The sequence below is a fragment of the Schistocerca nitens genome, chromosome 8, assembly GCF_023898315.1.
Source record: "Schistocerca nitens isolate TAMUIC-IGC-003100 chromosome 8, iqSchNite1.1, whole genome shotgun sequence".
NCBI lineage: Eukaryota > Metazoa > Arthropoda > Insecta > Orthoptera > Acrididae > Schistocerca > Schistocerca nitens.
In genome coordinates, this window is record NC_064621.1 from 244,050,797 (window position 1) to 244,072,672 (window position 21,876).

Sequence of the window (21,876 nt, forward strand, 5' to 3'; positions counted from 1 at the left end):
TCATGTCACAGGTTTATCCCACCCTATCAGAGGTTGGTTCACCTGTGAAAGCAGTCATGTTGTTTACCAACTCTGCTGCAATCATTGCACAGCTTTTTATGTTGGTACGACTAACCAACAGTCTACCAGGATGAATGGCCACTGTCAAATTGCGGCCAAGAGCAAAGTAGACCATCCTGATTCACAACATCCATCTGAACATAACATCTTTGATTCCAGTGGCTCCTTCAGTACCCAAGTCATCTGAATCCTCCCCTCCATCACCAGGTTTTCTGAACTGCGCGGATGAGAGTTATCCTTACGATACATTCTGCATTCCTGTAAGCATACCAGCCTCAACCTATGGTAACGCACTGTTCGCACACCCTCCACCCAACAATTTCCACCTCCTCAGTCCTGTCACTTCCTGCCCTTTCCCATCTCCTATGCTCTTTGTTTGCCACCCTCTTCCTATGCACCCATCCATCTTTGCATTTTCCTCTCCTTTTTCACTCCATTTTCTCTACATCCCTGTCACACAACCTCCTGATGCAGCACCTGTTGGCATTCTAGTTCCTGCACATCCTGCCAGACAGCACTCCTATTCTGCTACCCATACACTTCCCCTTCCCCTTCCTCACCCCCTCCAGATTGCTGCTACATCCCACATGATAGTTGCATTCTGGCCCGAACTGATGAGTTGTTGGTCACATATGCATGATGTGTGCTTGCTTGTGTGAATGAATGGTGTGTGTTTCTCTTTTTCTGATGGAGGCCAATGAAGGCTGTGACTGAAAGCATAAGCGTAAGTGTCTTTTAATTGTACCTGTCTGCAGTACAGTATGTAGCAATATGTCTTTTCCTACATTGTTGGTATTCATATTTGAAGTTGCCGTTGTTTGATGACAGTACTTAATTAGAATTCTGATCCATAACTTCAGTCTCCATGTGGTTCTCACCCTCACTTTTGGATAAACAACTGTAGCTACACACCTTCTACTCCACACTCTTCCTCTTGTTAGTTGATGCTTATGATTACACAGACAAGTACAGTTGTAATGAGTGAAGTCAGTGGTTATACATATCATTGCCTCACCTCAAAGATGAGAAGATGTTGGAATATGTTAAAGACCTTCAAGTGCTCTTCATATATTTTAAGAATGCATATGACTGCATTCACCAGGTGAGCCAGGTGAATTGCCTAAACAACTTTGGACTACCCATAAAAATTCATTATCCTAGTTAGAGGTTGTCTCATTGATTTAAAAAGCAAAGTGACACTCGGGAGCCAATTTCACAGAGATCTTCAGCATAATCATGGGGCCTAGACATGGAGATGGTGTGTCACTAATACTGTTCAACCTGGCACACGAAAAGCTGATGAGGGAAGCTTTCCAGAGAATTTTGAAGGGATCAAGGTAGTAAAATCACACATCTCACTTTGACCGATGATGTGGCCTTGTGGTCCAGAGCTATGGAAGAACTGATGTACGGAGGCAGCAGGAAGTGAGATTGATCTCCTTGTTAATGGATCTGGTGATGAACAGGACTCTTACCTATTCAAGAGAGGCACTTTAGCAACTGATAGAACCGTATCCTACAAAAAGGTTTATAATTTTAAATATTTTTGGGTTGTCTTTACAGAGGATGCATCATGTGAGGCAGCAGTTAAAGCACAGATCCAAAACACAAACTGATTGTACTTCAGTCTTAGTCAGTTTTTTTAAACTGTGCATGCTCTCAAGGAACTACAAACTTAAGATGTACAAAATACTGATCCAACAGATAGCGTCGTGAAACTTGGAGTGTCTGGAAAAAATACTTGAATAAATAATGTTCTTGTTTTCAAGCAGAAAGTTTTAAGGAAAATCTATGGACTGCTACTAAATGAGATCTCTGGGGAATGGAGAATCTGCCATAACTATGAGCTGGATGAGATCTACAACAGACCAAATATCGTAGGCCTGCTGAGAACTAATGAGCTTGTGTGGCCAGGTCATGTCAATAGATCGGTAAACATCAGTGTCCTTTGAAAGCCACGTATTTTTCTTCCTTTGGAAGAAGACCACTAATTCGATTGAAGATGGAGGGATGGAATCCATGAGGACTTGCTGCAGAATGACATAGATGATTGGTGGCAGAGAGCAGGAAGTAGAAAACGGTTGAAGAGAAGCCTTGTAGATAAGGTGGACCTCTGAGTCTGATCGCATAAATTAAAGTTAAGCAAGTAATTAGGTGACGTTGCACACCAATAAGTTTGTATCTATTGGAGAGACCATCTATGCTGGCTTAAATTTGGAAGTGCTCAGAAGGTTGAAAGAAGAACGAATACTGTTTCAAGACCATCGACAATGTGAAACCTGCTGTTACAGCTGTCCTTCAAGTACATTCCCATCCCAGGCCATCCATGGTGCCTGCAATACTTGGAAATCTCACAGGAAAAATTTGGTGATGCAGGAGGGTCCTATTTTGTAGAATTTTGATGCATAGTACCATTCTGATCAATAAATTAATTTTTATAGGTTTAGTGACATTACTTTTCAGACAAACTGTTTATCTAGTTTCTCTTGGTTTGTGAAAGACATTTATTTTGTTCAAACTAATGAGTGCTCAACACATGTGAATGACACAGACAGAATGAAAGCTACAAGACCTTTGTGCCCCTTTTATACAAGTATTGCCGCATTGCAATTCTCGGTTTCCTTCTTATCTTGTGTGATGTATTTCCTTGTTTGGGTATGAGACCATGAATTTATGCAAAAGACAGCAATTAGTTTCATTTTCAAAACACGTGAATTATGAGTTATAGATATTGTAACTTCTAAAGAATTAGTAGTCAGATTTTGAAAAGTGAAATGCCATTGAATCCATATCTTTCAGAATATGATAGTAGGAGCAGAAATTACTATAATCCCATTTGGAAAAACTAAGTTGATACTTATATCTCTGTAATTATTACAGCTATGAAAAGAGGATACAAATTGTTTAGTGAAAACTTTCTTGCAGTTCAGCTGGGGGAAAACAGAATTATCTTAAGTGGTTTTGGAAATATTTGAGGTGAACGGCTTAGCTGAATCACTGTTTATTGAACCAGTATGTTTGCCAATTCATTCTGGAAGAAAGTATGTGCTGTTGGTCCACATCTATTATATTGAGTTTCCTCTTGATATCTCATTGTTGAAACACTTCACTCATTACTGAGGTACATCACTTGCAATTAGTTGGTCAAGCCAACAGATTTATTCTGAACACCATTAGAAAATTGAATATGCCAGTTTTTTGGATATAAAGGGATGTTTCTAGTGTCTACTGTACTATTTAGTTTTCATCATCTCCTCTCCTTCTCCATACAGATAGTTGTCAGCTTATATTCTGTTTTCATCATTGTTAATGATAGCCACATCTCTAGCTGAAATTACTATAAAAATTTTTGGACTAAAGGAGGCCATTCACTGAAAAGCGGAAGTGGTGAGTCATTGATAGGGACACACAAACAGAAAGGAAACTTTCTAACTATCATAATAATCCTTTTCAAGCTATGAGCAAAACACATACACACACACACACACACACACACACACACACACACACACACACAGGCAGAAAAATGCCTATGCCCTTGTATAGTGCTGACTGGATGAACAGTACTAGTGCTGATCTTGGTAGATGGACTAGGTCCTTGTCAGTACCTTCCACAACCCAGCTGACACTCTTCCTGTTTGCCAGTGCTTCAAAAGCTGGTTATTCAGGCTTTTGACAGGTGCTCACATTAATGTGACTGGGCCGTGTAATATGACACTACGAAGCTGGCACAATTTTAAATCTCTTGTGAAAATATGCTAAAACCACAGTGCAGCTGTTGGTATTTACGATATGGTATTAAGCATGGGACAGACTGTATTATTCACGCTGCACAGTAAGGGATTCCTGACTAGACATTTTACTTATGATCTCACTGTCAAGAAAATTTGTCATGAGAAGTAATTAATTTTGGGTCATTTGTCATTTGAAACTGACCATTCTAAAATACAGATAATTTTCGATGGTGTTTTCTGGTTTTATTCAGAAACTTTTAAATATGTTTCACAGTAATTTTTTAGCAAAACACCTTTGTTGCTTCCAGTAATCTATGTTTCCCCTTCAACATCAGTAAATATTTTTTTGTTCCTCTGCACTATAGAGTTTGTGTTTAACATGTGCCTATTCCTTTAATTTATGGGACAGAACTGTATTGTCTGCCATTGTTAAATCTGCTTAAAAAGTATTAATTATGCATATATGAAAAACTTCTCAAGTTTTCACAAAAAATACCATTTAATCTTATGGTGAAAAGGTTGTGAGGCAGTTTACCAAACGCTGTAATGAGAACAATGCATGTTTAGACAGCAAGCTGTTTACACATTCTGATAACACAGTACTTCTATGTTTTTATTAATTACATAGCAAAATTCCTTTAAAACCAGCAACATCAATGAAATGAAACTTTTTTCACACTGTGGAGTGTCTCCTGATAACATTTTGCAGACAGAGGAAAACTGTGTATTAGATTAAGATGCAAATCCAGATCTTTGTGTTTTATATGCAGTGTCCTACCAACTAAACCACCCAATCACATTTTACAACTTGATCCAATGCTTCAGTCTGTCAGCACCACTGTTCTCTCTTTTTCTAAGCTCCATTGTGGTTCTTATGTATGTGTTGCCAGAATAGCCCCCCATAAGAAAGGATGTAACAGAGAAACCTTAACAAAAATTAGAGGTTGATCCCAAAATGAGATATTCATTGTACAGTGTAGTGTAATGTAACTTGTGTATATACTAAGACTCTGTGTCAGACCAGGAATCTGATATGGGCAATGGAACCATCCAAGTCATCTCATGAACCAACTCAGTTTCAAACTAGTTTCTGCCTATATCTTATTTCTACTTCTACAAGGCTGGATAATCTCTGAAGAGTTTAACAAAGTACTAATAGGTTGAAGTTTGGAGTTCACCCATCAGGTGTACTTATATAGTTCAGTTGGTGTAACATTTCCTGATTTCATTCCCAGTCAGGGCATGGCAGCAGCCAGCACGAAAATGTAGTGAAGTTCTGCATGCAGTCTGAGCACATAAATTGTGTACTTAGTCTGATTTATGGAAGTGATATTCAGATATCAAAAGTGAAACAGAGCTATTAATATGTATATATTTACTGAACTAGTGACAATTGTTGAAACCATAATGTTCAGTAGAGTCATAAAACTGTTGTGGCATTTACCATAGTATGTTGACGTCCCTGTCCTAGTTGTACATACTGTTGGTTAAATACAGGACACACCTGGATATGTTCTTGAGTTCTAAGTGTTGTTCCTAAAATTTAAATCTCAGCACTTACCTGCCAGAGAGCATCCAATACTTCAATGTCAGTATGATCAGACCATTATAATGATCATCAGAATTTTCCCTCAGTTTACCATGAATGTTTTACACTGAATACTATGCATGGCATTTAGTCTTTTCAGCTCAGTTACCAGTGCACTGCTGTAGCTCATCTTTTAAGCTCTCAAAGACTGGTCATAGTATCTGCCCCCAGATATGCCAGATTACTGACACACAATATATTTTCCTTTATATAACACTGTGTTCTTAGCACACTAACTCTACATTCATGCCCTATTGTAAATTACTTTGGGAATGCTCCTTATATTTCTAATATCTAGAACATAATTAATTGATGTTAGGGAGGAGACACTTACTGATTGTGGCTGACATATTAAATGATTATTTGGCTCTAAAAAGATTCAATCAATGTATGTAAACTAATGAACATTGCAAGTTGCTTATTATGAATATCATTTTTTAATTATTGGTTCTTTTATTGCCTTTTATACATCTGCAATTTAAAGTTAATTTGAGCTAAACACTTTTGCATTATTTTTTGACTTTCCATTGTAGTGGATGGTGGGAATGCAACCATGTGATGATTTGCAGTTATAACTAAATTAGCCTTTGGCTGCACAGATTGTTTTTAAGTTCTTTATGGCATTATCGATTTCAGGACTACCAGTCTCACCTTCAGATGCACTTGTGAGCAGTTCCAAATATGTAGACAAGGTGTTTGTTTTAACTTGAGACAATTAAATATATTTAAAAATGAAACAGTGTATCAAAAAAATTGTTCTAGGTGAAAAGCGAATATCAGTAAACAGGACATCTGTCTATGCTACAACTGGCTATTTCCCAATGACCCCTCTTTGTGGGTGTGGTCAACTTCACATTTTCAAATGAGAATCCCCCATATTTATGCTTATTTATATTGTACACCAAAAAGTACATACAGTTTACTCAAACCATTGTTTTCCATTTGTGGTGGCTAGTGCTGTAATTGACAAATATCAAGTGCCTCTGTTTTTGCAATTAAGAACCGACACATTTGATTCTACATTACATTTATTATGTAACTGTAAACATTGGTGCTGTAGCGATTGATATTTATGTTTGAAACTAATCTTAGAGCTGCAAATTTGATTGTACAGTACAGTACAATTAGCCGTTTCAAAGTTTGCTTAGAAACTAAATTCAGCATAATGAGATTTTCACTCTGCAGCAGAGTGTGCACTATTATGAAACTTCCTAGCAGACTAAAACTGTGTGCCCGACCGAGACTCGAACTCGGGACCTTTGCCTTTCGCAGGCAAGTGCTCTAACATCTGAGCTACCGAAGCACGACTCACGCCCGGTCCTCACAGCTTTACTTCTGCCAGTATCTCGTCTCCTACCTTCCAAATTTTGCAGAAGCTCTCCTGTGAACCTTGCAGAACTAGCACTCCTGAAAGAAAGGATACTGCGGAGACATGGCTTAGCCACAGCCTGGGGGATGTTTCCAGAATGAGATTTTCACTCTGCGGTGGAGTGTGTGCTGATATGAAACTTCCTGTCAGATTAAAACTGTGTGCCCGACCGAGACTCGAACTCGGGACCTTTGCCTTTCGCGGGCAAGTGCTCTAACATCTGAGCTACTGTAGCACGACTCACGCCCGGTCCTCACAGCTTTACTTCTGCCAGTATCTCGTCTTCTACCTTCCAAACTTTACAGAAGCTCTCCTGCGAACCTTGCAGAACTAGCACTCCTGAAAGAAAGGATACTGCTTAGACATGGCTTAGCCACAGCCTGGGGTATGTTTCCAGAATGAGATTTTCACTCTGCAGCGGAGTGTGCACTGATATGAAACTTCCTGGCAGATTAAAACTGTGTGCCCGACCGAGACTCGAACTCGGGACCTTTGCCTTTCGCAGGCAAGTGCTCTAACATCTGAGCTACCGAAGCACGACTCACTCCCGGTCCTCACAGCTTTACTTCTGCCAGTATCTTGTCTCCTACCTTCCAAACTTTACAGAAGCTCTCCTGCGAACCTTGCAGAACTAGCACTCCTGAAAGAAAGGATACTGCGGAGACATGGCTTAGCCACAGCCTGGGGGATGTTTCCAGAATGAGATTTTCACGCTGCAGTGGAGTGTGCGCTGATATGAAACTTCCTGGCAGATTAAAACTGTGTGCCCGACTGAGACTCGAACTCGGGACCTTTACCTTTCGCGGGCAAGTGCTCTAACATCTGAGCTACTGAAGCACGACTCACGCCTGGTCCTCACAGCTTTACTTCTGCCAGTATCTTGTCTCCTACCTTCCAAACTTTACAGAAGCTCTCCTGCGAACCTTGCAGAACTAGCACTCCTGAAAGAAAGGATACTGCTTAGACATGGCTTAGCCACAGCCTGGGGGATGTTTCCAGAATGAGATTTTCACTCTGCAGTGGAGTGTGCGCTGATATGAAACTTCCTGGCAGATTAAAACTGTGTGCCCGACCGAGACTCGAACTCGGGACCTTTGCCTTTCGCGGGCAAGTGCTCTAGCATCTGAGCTACCGAAGCACGACTCACGCCCGGTCCTCACAGCTTTACTTCTGCCAGTATCTCGTCTCCTACCTTCCAAACTTTACAGAAGGTAGGAGACGAGATACTGGCAGAAGTAAAGCTGTGAGGACCAGGCGTGAGTCGTGCTTCGGTAGCTCAGATGTTAGAGCACTTGCCCGTGAAAGGCAAAGGTCCTGAGTTCGAGTCTCGGTCGGGCACACAGTTTTAATCTGCCAGGAAGTTACATTCAGCATGATCCAGAAATGATGACATGAATGTAATAGTTTTCTGTTCCCGTTGGGATGCTCGATATTGGTGTATCCCCTTGCCAGTCACCATTGGGGTGTTTGATTTTGGTGAGTCCGCTTGCCTCTCACCATTGGGGTACTTGATTTCAGTGAGTATGTGGATGTTTACACAATATGTGTGTATCCATGGTAGGTACACCTTTCACTATCGCTTCATGGACATTTTAGCGTATCACAGTCACTGTCACTTCATGAACATTTTAGCTTGTTTCATTGGTTGTGGTTGGTATTCTGTCAGTAGCTGTGTAGTGGCCAGTGCAAGAGTTACAGTGGTAGGGTGGAAACTCACTGAAATCGGTGACCATGATAGTGAGGTTTGAAGACAGGCTCCAAAATCTAGTATTCTGATGGTCTGCGGATTCATCTTATTCAACCTCCTAGGGAACAGAAAACTGTGTTACCATACAGATAGCTTATTTGACAGAAATGACAATGACTAGCCATGTTATTTGTACTGTATAATCACATTTTCAATACTCAAGTAATGTTTGAACATCAATATCAACTGTTATAACATGAAGGTTTACATTTACATCATAAGCGAAATGAAGGATCAAATGTGTTGGTTCTTAATTGTAAAAACAGACACACTTTCTAGTAGTCAATTACAGTGCCATTTACCACAGATGGGAAATAATGGTTTGAATAAATCATATGTATTTTTTTGGTGTAGAATCTGAATAGGCAGTAAAAATGGAGGTTACCCATTTGAAAATACAAAGTTGATCCCACCCATACATGAGATGATCATTTGTAGCACAGACAGATGTTCCCGTTACTAATATTAATTTTTCACGTAGAACATTTTTTATACAATCATTTTGGAGATATTTAGTTTTCTCAACTTAAAACAAACACTTGTGTATTCCATTTCAGGAAATGAGAACTGTTCACAAATACATCTGAAGAAGAAACTGGTAGTTGGAAAACCAATTGTCCATTAAATAAAATCAAAAACCAATTTTGTAACCAAAGGCTAATTTATTTATGATAGCAAACTTCTGTATTCATTTGAAAAGTGTAGTAAGAAAATTTTCATTGAAACTGTTGCTCATGGTGTCACAGTGTCAGTTAATTATTGATTTTTTCTCCTTAGGTTTGGTGCTCAGTGATATTATTGAGAAGTACTTTGTGTCGCCAACTCTTCTGAGGGTCGTTCGAGTAGCAAAAGTGGGCAGAGTGCTCCGTCTAGTTAAAGGTGCTAAAGGCATCAGAACTCTTTTGTTTGCATTGGCGATGTCATTGCCAGCACTGTTTAACATCTGTCTGCTACTCTTCCTAGTGATGTTCATCTTTGCCATTTTTGGTATGTCATTCTTTATGAATGTGAAGGAGAAGAGTGGGATTGATGATGTCTATAACTTCAAAACTTTTGGACAGTCAATGATCCTACTTTTCCAGGTAACTGATGTTTTTTAAAGTAACTGCTATTTTTAAGCTTGGAGCCATCATTTTATAAAGTCATTTGTCCTATCTCCAGTAATTTGCTAAAATGTTGTAAAGTAAGCATAATAACTAGAAACCCGATTATATACATTTGCATGTTGCATATGCATTTGCATATTTGGGTCTTTTTCACTGGTTATTGCAGATTTTAACTAAAAACTAGTGACAATGCATATTTTTGGTCCATGTTTACAATATTTTAAAAATTTAGATGGGTGGTGTCTAGCTCGATCTAGTTTTGATGTCTCTCAGATTGACCATGACCTAGGACTGCATGCAATCATGAACCAAGAGGCCACTGCCTACCAAAATCATTACAAAAGAGCAACAGGAACAGGCAGGCAGAGTCAATGCTCGTGCACCCACACCCACTGTTAATCCCCTTTGCTGTCATACAGTACACGTCAGCAATATTTAAATTAAATTACTCAAGCTTTTAGTCACTCGTCCATTGTTTCAGTTTAGCTTTCTGTTTACTTGTACATAGTTGAACGTGTTTACAATGTGTAGTGTGTAATGTGTTGTGCGCCATGCCCCCAGAAAAAAGAAATGTCGTTTCATGCATAGCTGAACATCCTGGAATATTTACATATGACGGAATTGTTTTATGTTGTTGAGTTTGTGAGAAAAACGTTACATGAAACAAAAAGTTTCAAATAGACCAGCATGTCAAGGCAAGTCTCCATATTGCAGGAATGCAGAAGAAAGAACCACGACAGCAACTTCTAACAATAGCAAGTTGCAGTAGCAGGCATTTGTCCAAAAGTAACAAAAAAAAAATCGTTTAACGTGGATCTATGTGAAGCTTTCATTGCAAGCAATATTCCTCTTCACAAACTTACAAACCCTATCCTCAAAAGCATCCTGTGCAAATATTACTTAAATCAAAATATACCAGGCAAATGAACATTGCGTAAAAATTACATACCAACAATTTATGTGAACGTTCTGGAAGAAATATGGAATGAACTCAAGGACAGCATTATCTGGATTTCAGTTGACAAAACTACAGACACTTATGGTCGTTACATTGAAAATTTAATTGTTGGTGCTTTAAAAGAAGAGCTTTCTTCTTCCTATTTAGCGGCCTGCAAATAACTTGAAAAAGTAAATCATTCTACGATCACCAGATTTGTGAATGAGGGTATTAGAAAAATATTTCCAGAATCTTCTGCAGATGAAAGAATGTTTGTGTTTATTTCAGATGCTGCTCCGTATATGATCAAAGCAGGAAAACCCTCGCAAGTATTTTATCCCGTTTTGATTCATGTGATGTGCTTTGCTCATGGAGTACATTGCCTTCTGAAGAAGTACATTCTATGTGTGTTAATGTAAATAAACTAATTTCATCCACAAAGAAAGTGTTTCTAAAGGCTCCCCGCACATCAGTGCCTACAGAGAAAAACTAGCAAATGTGCCTTTACCTCCCAAATTAGTGGTAACTCATTGGGGTACGTGGGTTGAAGCTGTGTTCTATTACAATGAATATTTTGAGGCCATTAGAAGGGTAGTAAACGACTTCGATAGTGCAGAGGCTTTGGCAGTTTGCAAGTACAAGGAAGCTTTTAATGATTTCAGTATTAAAAAGGACATTGCTGTGATTATCACTCATTTTACCATATACCTGCAAGTATTAAAAAGCTTGAAACTCAAGGTTTGGCATTGAATGAATCTATTCAGTTAATGGATAAAATTATTCTAGTGAACTCTTCATTGCTGGAGGTATTCCCAAGAAAACTTAAAGAAAAGTTTGAAAACATTTTAAACAATAACCCACACTCGGACCCCTTGTACCGAATTGATAGTTTTATTAATGGGACAGGTAAACTTTTACCAGAAACAATAAGAGCCAACACAGGGTCCATACGATCTGGGACAACCAGGAGATCCGGGAAAGACCCAGGAATTTTTTCATCCCGGAGAAAACTGGGAAAAACCTGGGAATTTTTTAGAATTCTGGGAATTTTTGATTGTTTTAGTTTTCAGATAATTTTTTTGTAATTTTGACTGGTAAGAACCGATACTCTAACAAAGGATATTACTGTATCCCGCTACTGCAGAATAATACTGCAGCGCCGGCCGGTGTGGCCGTGCGGTTCTAGGCGCTTCAGTCTGGAACCGCGTGACCGCTACGGTCGCAGGTTCGAATCCTGCCTCGGGCATGGATGTGTGTGATGTCCTTAGGTTAGTTAGGTTTAAGTAGTTCTAAGTTCTAGGGGACTGATGACCTCAGATGTTAAGTCCCATAGTGCTCAGAGCCATTTGAACCAATACTGATTTGGCCATCATATTGCCTTTACTGATGGGTTACTGATCCAGGCTCCGCTCCCCCCCCCCCCCCCCCCCTCCCACACCCCGCCCCCCACCCCATAGGCATGAAGCGATAGCTGCCCAGGAAACAGAGAAGGGTGTCATCCTGCAAAGATCCACGAACATTCTCATTTGGGACTAGAATGTATGCTTTAGTTCTGCCCCACCATTTGATGAATGCCGTGTTGGGGACAAAACAAATGAAAGGTGTGAGAAATGAACTGGAGCCCATTATCAGAAACTAAGGTACAAGGCAACCCCTCTATAGAAAAAATCTCTCAAAAGCGTTCAAATTGTGACATCAGCTGATGTCGACTCGCACCAGAGAATGTAAGGAAACCAGGATCATGCATCCACAACGAAGAGCCAATGGGAATTCAAGAAGGAACCTGCAAAGTCTACATGGATATGTTCCCGTGGCTGGTGTGGAATGGGCCAGGGCCTGTTGTCAGGCCCACTGCTCACAAGCTGCGACAAAACGGACAATTTCGCCATCAATCCCTGACCATAAAACATGTCTCCTAGCTAACAGTTCACTGTACCAAACTCCCCAATGGCCCCAGTGGAGAATCCATAGAACCTCATGCTGGAACGCAGCAGGAATGACTACTCTGACAGAGAGGTCTTCTGTAGACAACATCAAAACACCATCAAAAACAGTGCGGTTACACCATAAGGAAAAATAGTTAATCCGGTCAGCCATGTTGAACAAACCAAACCACCTGGCGGAAAACAGTGTCGGTGGCAACAGCAGCTGCTGTGTGCGAGCTCGGGATTGGGAAACATTGACCATGGCCTGCGTTTCAATATTGAGATGGAAGCAAAGCAATTTTTCTTAATCAGTATTGGAATCTACTGGAGGGTGGGACAAGTTGTCCGCATTGGCATATTTAGACATAGGGTGAAAATTGATTTGTAATTGCAGTGAGATAACAGTGCCCAACATTGTCAGCAGTCTGTTGTCTGGGAAGGAAATGTTAGGGTTAAAAAAAGGAAACCAAGGTTTTATGGTCTGTAATAAGGTGAAACTTGAAACCATACAAAAAACATGAGATTTCTTGAGGCCATAGACAATGGCAAAAACCTCTCATCCACCTGAGAATAACACTGCTGGTCTGGAGTGAGAGATTTAGAGGCTTAAACAACACATCATTCACAGCCATCATCATATCGGCACGCTAGCACTGTGCCAAGGCCATAATGTGGGGTGCCAGTCGCCAAAACTATGTGCTGGTCCAGACAGAATGTAGCTAAACAGGGGGGGCTGAGAGTAGTTTCAATTTCAACATTTGAAAAGCATGTTCGCAGTTGAGCTCCAGCAAAAAAGTACATTCTTGCTTAACAAGGCATGTGACAGGTGCGCCATTGTTGTTACCCCAGGCAGGAATTTATAGTAGTAGGCTATCTTCCCTAGGAAGGCCTGAAGCTTCTTCATGGACGAGGGGCGAGGCATAGGTGTAACAGTGGAGATGTGGTCTGGCAGTGGGCAGAGATGAAGTGTTACAGAGATGAAGTATTCCCGATGGCTTCCAATCTACAACCAGTGGGGATGACCGTTCACTGGCCATAACAGGTTGCACTATCCCTAGAGATTGAATTCTGTCCAATTCTGCGTTTAACTTGATCTTTCAGGGCAACAGAAATAGGAAGCACATGAGAAAAAAGAGGCCGAACTGTGGATTTCAAGGAAATATGAGCAAAAAAACTCGTAGCACTCCCTATACCTACAAAAAACAAGCCTGAAAACTTGTCATGCAGTGTTTTCAATCGAGAATACTGTACCTGATCAGACACAAGGTGAACTGTGTTGGTGTCCTGAGTCCTGAAATGCATCCACCCCAAACAAGTTCTCAACACCGGAATCATCAACCGCCAAAAATGTAATGGATGAACCACTGCCTTGTAAGAAGCAGTGCCATATAACTAACCAGCTTCCATGTGATCGGTGTCGAACGGTGGCAAGCCTAAACTCACTAGGTTTGAGAATTCAGTAATGTCACTGCAGCACTTGTGTCAACCTGTAGCCAGATCACTTGGTTAAAAACACTTAACCCGATAAACAACTTGGAAGAAGCCACAAGCATTTGAGTCACACTGCTTACATCCATGTCCATATCCTGAGCAGTCATTGCGAACAACACACAGAGGCTATGTGGTCTTTCTTCTGGCAAGCATTACAAGTAGCTCAGCACTTAGGGCATGCCGAACTTTCGTAGGGCATGCCGAACTTTCGTGCTGGACAAAATGGAAAGGACAAGACAGAAACAGAGAACACTTACGCTGGTACTGTGGTGGTCGCAGTTGCTGAGGGTGTTCTTGGTCTGCCTGGGATGGGGCCCACTTGTTTACCGCCACCATTGTTGCTTCCTTGTGCAAGCTGTCTGTCATCCTAATGGGCACATCTTGTGACACTACTGCCACATCACCCCACGCTTCAGTTTGGTCACCCACTGCCGAGAAACTTCGAAAGATTGTGACATTTGCAAAAGTTCTGCCAATGGGTGGTTTTGGTAGAGTAGAGCCTTTCTGGAGCTAAATGGATAATTGCGTCTTGCACCATAGAGTCTGCATAAGAGTCATTATGGGCATCAGTAATGAATTGACACTTAGAGCTAAGACCATGAAGTTCGGCTGCACAGGCCTTGTATGACAGGTTTGATTTCTTGTGGCATTGCTAGAATTCAACTTGCACTTATATGACGTACATTCATTTGTGATAGTAATTGCTCAGTAAACTGCACACGTGGTCAAAAGTAAGAGCGGCCAGTTCTTGTAAAGGGACAAGCTGACCGAATGATCAATACATCGTAGGTGGAATCCATGAAAGGAAGAAGGCTCTGCCTAAATTTGATCTGTCTCAATGAAAACCAAATAATGGTCACAGCTAAAATAAGCTGTTAAGTCAGGAGTGGTAGCACAGCATCCATAATGAATTAACCAGATGAAACTGCATTTAAAGACTGCACACCCAGAAACTTTTCCAAACTCATCACTAGTTGTGTAATAACCAAGCAATACACAAAACTGATCCAAGACACACAAACATGGCTTTATTCATAACCTCTGAACATTAAGCCTCTCAGGAGCCCATAAGACACAGAACACTGGTGTGCATGATACAAACTAGAAATACAACAAGTGATTCAGTCAGAACTGCTCTGCACATATATAGGAGTGGGCCACCAGTAGACCGTGTGGTGGAGACCATGATGTGTGCACACTTCCCACCAGCAGCCTATAGTGGCTGGCCCGTGCTGATACATTTGGCAGGTGATTTGAGGGCTCATGAGTAGTAATGTACACTCAGTGCACTCACACTCCCATTCACTAGTAGTGGGACACAGTATAATCCAATACCTGAAAACCCTCAGGGCGTTGAAGGACATCTTCAGCGAATTTGCCCATCGAATGTCACAATCTTCTTCTGCAAACAATGCAAGATCACAAAAAAGTATCTTCACCACAGATGAAATTGCAAAAATTGTCTGGGAAGTCTTGCTTTATCCACCGTACAGCCCTGACCTTGCACCATAACACTTCCATCTGTTCAGTGCTCTCAAGAAGCTCATTGGGGACATCACTTTCAAAATATGCAGATTTGAAAAAATTCTGTGCACCAGTGACTGAGGAAGCAAGACCATGATTTTTACTACACAGGTACAGGTGCTCTTAAAATGGTTTTATAAAATGTAAAATATAATGAAAAGTCTAGATCATGTAAAATATTTCATTTTTTAAAAAAATAGTCATCCTCAGACCGTTAAATACTCTGTAAATGGAGAAGTATGAAAGCTATTGATGGACACATGAAGATAAACACAACAGTAAAATTTTGTGTAACTCCAATATAAGTAAAAATAAAGGAACTGCTTTAGCTGGCTGCATGACAAGCAGCTGCTGTAGTATAAACTGCTAGAGCTGTGCCCACCATCTACAGTGATAGACAATAGCCAACAAATACGAATAAAATCATTAAGAGTACAATCGAAGTATGAAATATTTGGATCACAACCACAGCCATCTATTATAAAAATAGGATTATATTAAATATAATATATGAAATATAATAAAAGAATATATAAAAGAAGTGTAATAAAGAAGCAAATCATTAACATTCAAACTAGATCCAGAGTGCCCACTATGAGGATTTGTGTGTAACATATGTTGTGCAAAGATTATATACAGTAGCTGTTGTAATGGTATAAAGATCAATATGTTCTGATTTCCACTCAAAGATACAGAATATAGATCACAATTTTTGACTAGGAATGTAATTGTCATTATATACAAAAAGTAATAAGTACGTTACTGGTAGATACAGCAGGAAAGGTATCAGTGATGCTATAACTATATGAATGAAGTGCCAAAAACAATAAAGTAATAAACCTTTGACATTAATATAGGCACAAGGAGCCCTCTTTGGGGACTTGCATGTAACATTTGTAGATCAAAGTTTGCTGAACATGCCACCTGTAACCATAGTATGGTATGAAGATCGATATGTTCTGATTTCTAGTCATAGATACAGAAGTGTGGCTTACAATTTTATCATTTAATATTTCTGGATGTGTTATCATTGATATAATGACTAATGACTAGTGTTCCTAATGTACTTAATGAGCCTATTATTTATATTGTATGTATATACATCATGACACACATATTGCAGTGGATCAAGTTGTAATAACAGTCCAGTATTTATTGTAAATGTTGTCCTGAATGAGCTTTCTTCACCTTACATATGTTACATGCAAGTCCGCTATTATTTACTTAACTATGCGTTATATCAAAATGAAATGATGATAACACAAATGAAAAAGAACAAAACAAAAGAGGAATATTTATTTGTGAAGTAAATTATTGTTATAATTTGTGTGAGTAAGAAAAGCACAGGGAACCTTTAAATTCCATTACAGTACAGAGCATGGTGAACTCATAATGTTATAAAATATCACTAATTTATAGTGATAATTATTTAATCTAATGAGCCTACCATGGGAAAGAGGAGGTTTTGGGTGAGGAGAAACTAAAATGTAATATGACAACAGGAAAATGAAATAAATAATAACATACCAGTATATGAAACAGTAGCATGAAATGTGGAAAACTGACACAGAAATGCTTAAAAAAAGCCAGTACATAAATAACAAAAATTCACAAAAAGTAACAAATACTGGAATTGGTAACTAGAATTAACATATATGTGTGAAATAGAATATAGTTATTTTTCTGCAAGAATTAAGAGAGCAATTACAAGTTCTGAAATCCTATTACATTTCATTGCACACACCTGCTGCAAAAAAGAGATATAAATAATGAAACATCCAATGGCTGGAATCATTAACCAGAATTGACCTCTTATATAGCTTAATTCTAGTTACTTATTTCGAAGTCTGCCTGGTTAGCTGTGCGGTCTAATGCACTGCTTTCCGAGCGGGAAGGCATGAAGGTCCCTACCACAAATCCGCCTGGCAGATTAGTGTCGAGTTCCGGTGTGCCGACCAGTCTGAAGATGGTTTTTAAGGCAGTTTTCCATCTGCCTCGGCGAATGCAGGCTGGTTCCCCTTATTCCGCCTCGGTTACACTATGTTGGCGATTGCTGCACAAACACTTTCTCCACGTAAGCATACACCATAATTACTCTACCACACAAACATTGGGATTACACTCATCTGTGTGAGACGTTCCTGGGGGCCGAACCGCACAATAACCCTGGATTTGGTGTGGGGTGGCGGTGGGGTGAGTGGACTGCTGTAGCCTGTTGTGAGGTTGTTGTACCACTGTGGGCTATGGTGGGGATGAAGACTCTCCATACTTTCTAGGTCCCCAGTTCCATACAATACAATGCAATACTATACTTATTCCAACATTTGTCATTTTAGCCAATATTTGTCTTTTTTTCAGCAGTTTAGAGAAATGATCTAAATAATGAACCGTAGAATTATTGAAATCGGTAACTAGAATTGACCTATATAGTCAATTCTAGGTCAATTCTGATTACAGTTTCTGAATATTTGATGATTCATAATTTTAGACATGTTTGCAATAAGTGTGTGAACTCAGTTTTTGTAAGATTTCTAGAATTCTTATTGATGTCTAAACTACTGCAAAAAAGTAAAAAATATTGTGAGGTATTGATTTAAAGTTTCTTTTTCTTTTCATAGTAGTGAAAGGAGTAATACCAAATATAGAAATTCTGTAACATTGTTGTGCACACACTTGTTGCAAAACTAGTCTAAACAATGAACTGTGGAATATATTAGTTACTTTTTCACAGCAATTCAAAGAGCAGTTACAAATGCGGAAATCCTATTACATTTCAGTGCACTTACCTGCTGGAAAAACAATCTAAATAATGAACTAAGGAATTGTTGGAATCGGCAACGAGAATTGACATATATAGCTTAATTCTCGTCATCAGTTCCAATATTTGTTGCTTTTTGCGAAGGTTTGTTACTTGTGTACTGGTTTTTCTTTTCGAATTTCTGTGTTGGTTTCGCCTTATTTCAAACTATTGTTTTTTTTTTTTATGTTTCGTACATGTTATTGTTCATTTCATTTTCCTATTGTTATGCAACATTTTAGTTTCTCCCCACTCAAAACCCCACTTTCCTGTGGTAGTACCATTAGTTTCAATAGTTATTATTTAAAATTAACACTATTTCACAATATTACAATTTCACCATGTGCTACACTGTAATGAGTTTAAAGGTTTTTACTCACATAAATTACAATAATAATTATTTCAGACACGTATATTTCTGTTCTTCTTTATTTTCGTTACTTTCAATTCCTTATGTATGATTCATACGTAAGTAAATTACTCACGTGAATTGTGAATATAATTTTATCACAAGCTACATTTGTTTGTTTGGGAATATGATCAATTGCTTTCAAAGATTATCCCTATACAGTGTCTTTGCATTAGGTATGACATTACTCAAAGCCGACTGGTGGAACTGGGTGCTCGGATTGACCCACTTGTTTTGTATATAATTATGATTTCGTTCCAACTCAAAAAATTGTAAGCCATACTTTTGTATCTTTGATCTGGAACTGGAAAACATTGATCTTCATACCATTACTATGGTTTCTGGTAGCCTGCTTTTAAGCCATATTTGATCTACAAATGTTACATGCAAGTCCCGTAGAGAGCACCTTGTGCACAGTTGTAATGCAATAGTTCTTGCTTTATTGTCAATAGTTCTTGCTTTATTGTTTCTGATACTTCCTTTATATTTTTAGCGTTATTGGTACTATTTCCATTGTATTTAAAGTACTGACACCAGATTCCTAAGAAAAGCAAGTACACAAATAACAAAAATTCACAAAAAGTACCTGATAATAGAGTCGATAACTAGATTTGACCAACATATGTTAATTCTAGAATGAAATTTTCACTCTACAGTGGAGTGTGCGCTGATATGAAACTTCCTGGCAGATTAAAACTGTGTGCCGGACCAAGACTCGAACTCGGGACCTTTGCCTTTCGCGGGCAAGTGCTCTACCACTTGCCCGCGAAAGGCAAAGGTCCCGAGTTCGAGTCTCGGTCCGGCACACAGTTTTAATCTGCCAGGAAGTTTCATATGTTAATTCTAGTTACCAATTCCAGTAGGTGTTACTTTCAGTTCATAGAGCAATTACAAGTGCAGAAATCGATTACATTTCAGTGCACACACTTGCTGTAAAAATGATCTAAATAAGGAACCATGCAGTGGTTGGAATAGGTAACTAGATGTGACCTCTTACATAGTTTAATTGTAGTACCTGATTCCAATATTTATAACTTTAGAGAGCAATTACAAATGTAGAAATCCTTATACATTTCAGTGTACACACCTGCCAGAGAAATGATCAAAATAATGAACCATGGAATCAACAACTAGAACCGACTTATATAGGAGACCAGTTCTAGTTACTGATTCCAACAATTCAATGGTTCATAGTTTTGGACATATTTGCACTAGTGTGTGAATTTGGTTTTTACAGGATTTCTAGAGTTCTTATTGATCTCTGAAATAATGCAAAAAGTAACAAATAGTGTAGCTACTGATACCAAGTTTCTCCTTTTTCATAGTAGTAAGAGAGTAATACCAAATACAGTAATCCTATAACACTATAGTGCACGCACCTTTTGCATAAATGGTCTAAATAGTGAACTGTGGATTGGTTGGAAACAGTAAATAGAATTAACCCATTTAGGTCAATTCTAGTTACCAAATCCAATATTTTTTACTTTTTCGTAGTAAATTAGAGAGCAGCTACAAATGCAGAAATCCTATGGTATTACATTTCAGTGTTCACATCCGCTGGAAAAACGATCTAAATAATTAACCATGAAATGGTTGGAATAAGTAACTAGAATTGACCTATATATCTTAATTTTGCTTACTAATTGCAATATCGGTTACTTGTTTTGAGTTTTAGTTACTTGTATACTGGCTTATCTTTTAGGAATTCTGTGTTGGTTTATCCACATTTCATGATACTGTTCTTTTTATGTTTTATGTATGTTATTATTTATTTCATTTTCCTGTTGTTAAGTTATATTTGAGTTTCTCCCCACCCAAAACCCCCACTTTCCTGTGGTAATCCTATTAGATTCCATAATAGTTATTATTAATTATCACTATTTTATAATATCACAACTTCACCATTCCCTATACTGAAATGTATTTAAAGATTCCCTACTTTTCTTGCTTGCAGGAATTATGGTACTAATTTATTTTAGATATGTAAATTTCTCTTTTGCTTCATTCTTATTTATTTTCATTACCTTCAATTCCTTTGTATATAAGTCATGGTTAAATAATTAATCATGTGAACTATGATTGTAATTTTGTCGTATGCTACATATGATAATGTTCTGAGTCAAAAATTGTAAGCTACATTTCTGTACATTTGACAGGAAATCAGAATGTATCAATCTTCTTACTGTTAACTGTGGTTACTAGTGGTGTACTTTTAAGCCCTCTTTGATCTACAATCTTTGTCCAGAAATCAGAACATATCCATCTTTGTAGTGTTATCATGGTTGTGGTGGCTTACTATGATTATTGGTGGCATACTTTTAAGCCATCTTTGATCTGCAGATGTTGCGTGCAAGTCCCCATAGAGGGCACCTTGTTTCTAATTTTAATGTCAGTGATTCTTACTTGACTGTTTTTGGTACTTCCTTTGTATTTTTAGCGACTTTGGGACCGGTGCTGTTCCCATGGTATCTAATGTACTTATTACTTGTTTGTTCCAAGTGAAGAACTGTGACACACATTCTGTGTCTGACTAGAAATTGGAACATATCAGTCTTCATACTGTTACTGTGGTTACTGGTGGTGTCCTTGTAAACAATCTTTGCACAACATCGGTTACGCACAAATCCCCAAAGAGGGCACTTTGGATCTAGTCTGAATCTTAATTGTTTTATTCTTTATTATGCTACTTTTATTTGTTCTTTTATTATATTTTATGCAAGCCTATTTTTATAATTACATGACTGTGGTCGTGATCCAAATATTTCATACTACAATTGATTTTTACTGATTTTACTTGTGTTTGACGCCCATTGGCTGTCACTGGAGATGGTGGCTGAGGCTCTCGCTATTAATAAAACAGTAACTGCGTGTCATGCAGCCAGTTCCTGCAGTCAGCAAGGGTACCTTCGCCTCCCCTCCTTTTTTATTTTATTTGTTATGACGGAAGTTGTATAGTTTTTTACTGTTGTGTTTATCTTCATGTGTTTATCAATAGCTTTCATGTTACTCCATTTACAGAGTAAGTAATGGTCTGAGAATGATCAGATTTTGGTTGAAACCAGCCACTGTTTTTTAAAATTACTTATTTTACATGTTCTAGACTGTTGTTATTATTGGTTTAATACATACTCTTATTTCAAGGTGAAAAAAAAAACTGTGGACAAACGTGGTGATTACATTGAAAAGTGA

At 38.7% G+C, this 21,876-nt stretch overlaps 1 protein-coding gene across 1 annotated transcript in view; it reads left to right on the top strand.

Moving 5' to 3' along the window:
• The window catches only part of LOC126199501 (sodium channel protein para-like), a 416,386-nt gene that overhangs the window by 361,825 nt on the left and 32,685 nt on the right, over positions 1 to 21,876 (top strand). Inside the window, exon 22 of the mRNA XM_049936424.1 lies at positions 9,276 to 9,580. Within this exon, the coding sequence (XP_049792381.1) occupies positions 9,276 to 9,580 (305 nt within the window). The remainder of the gene's footprint in view (positions 1 to 9,275; positions 9,581 to 21,876) is intronic.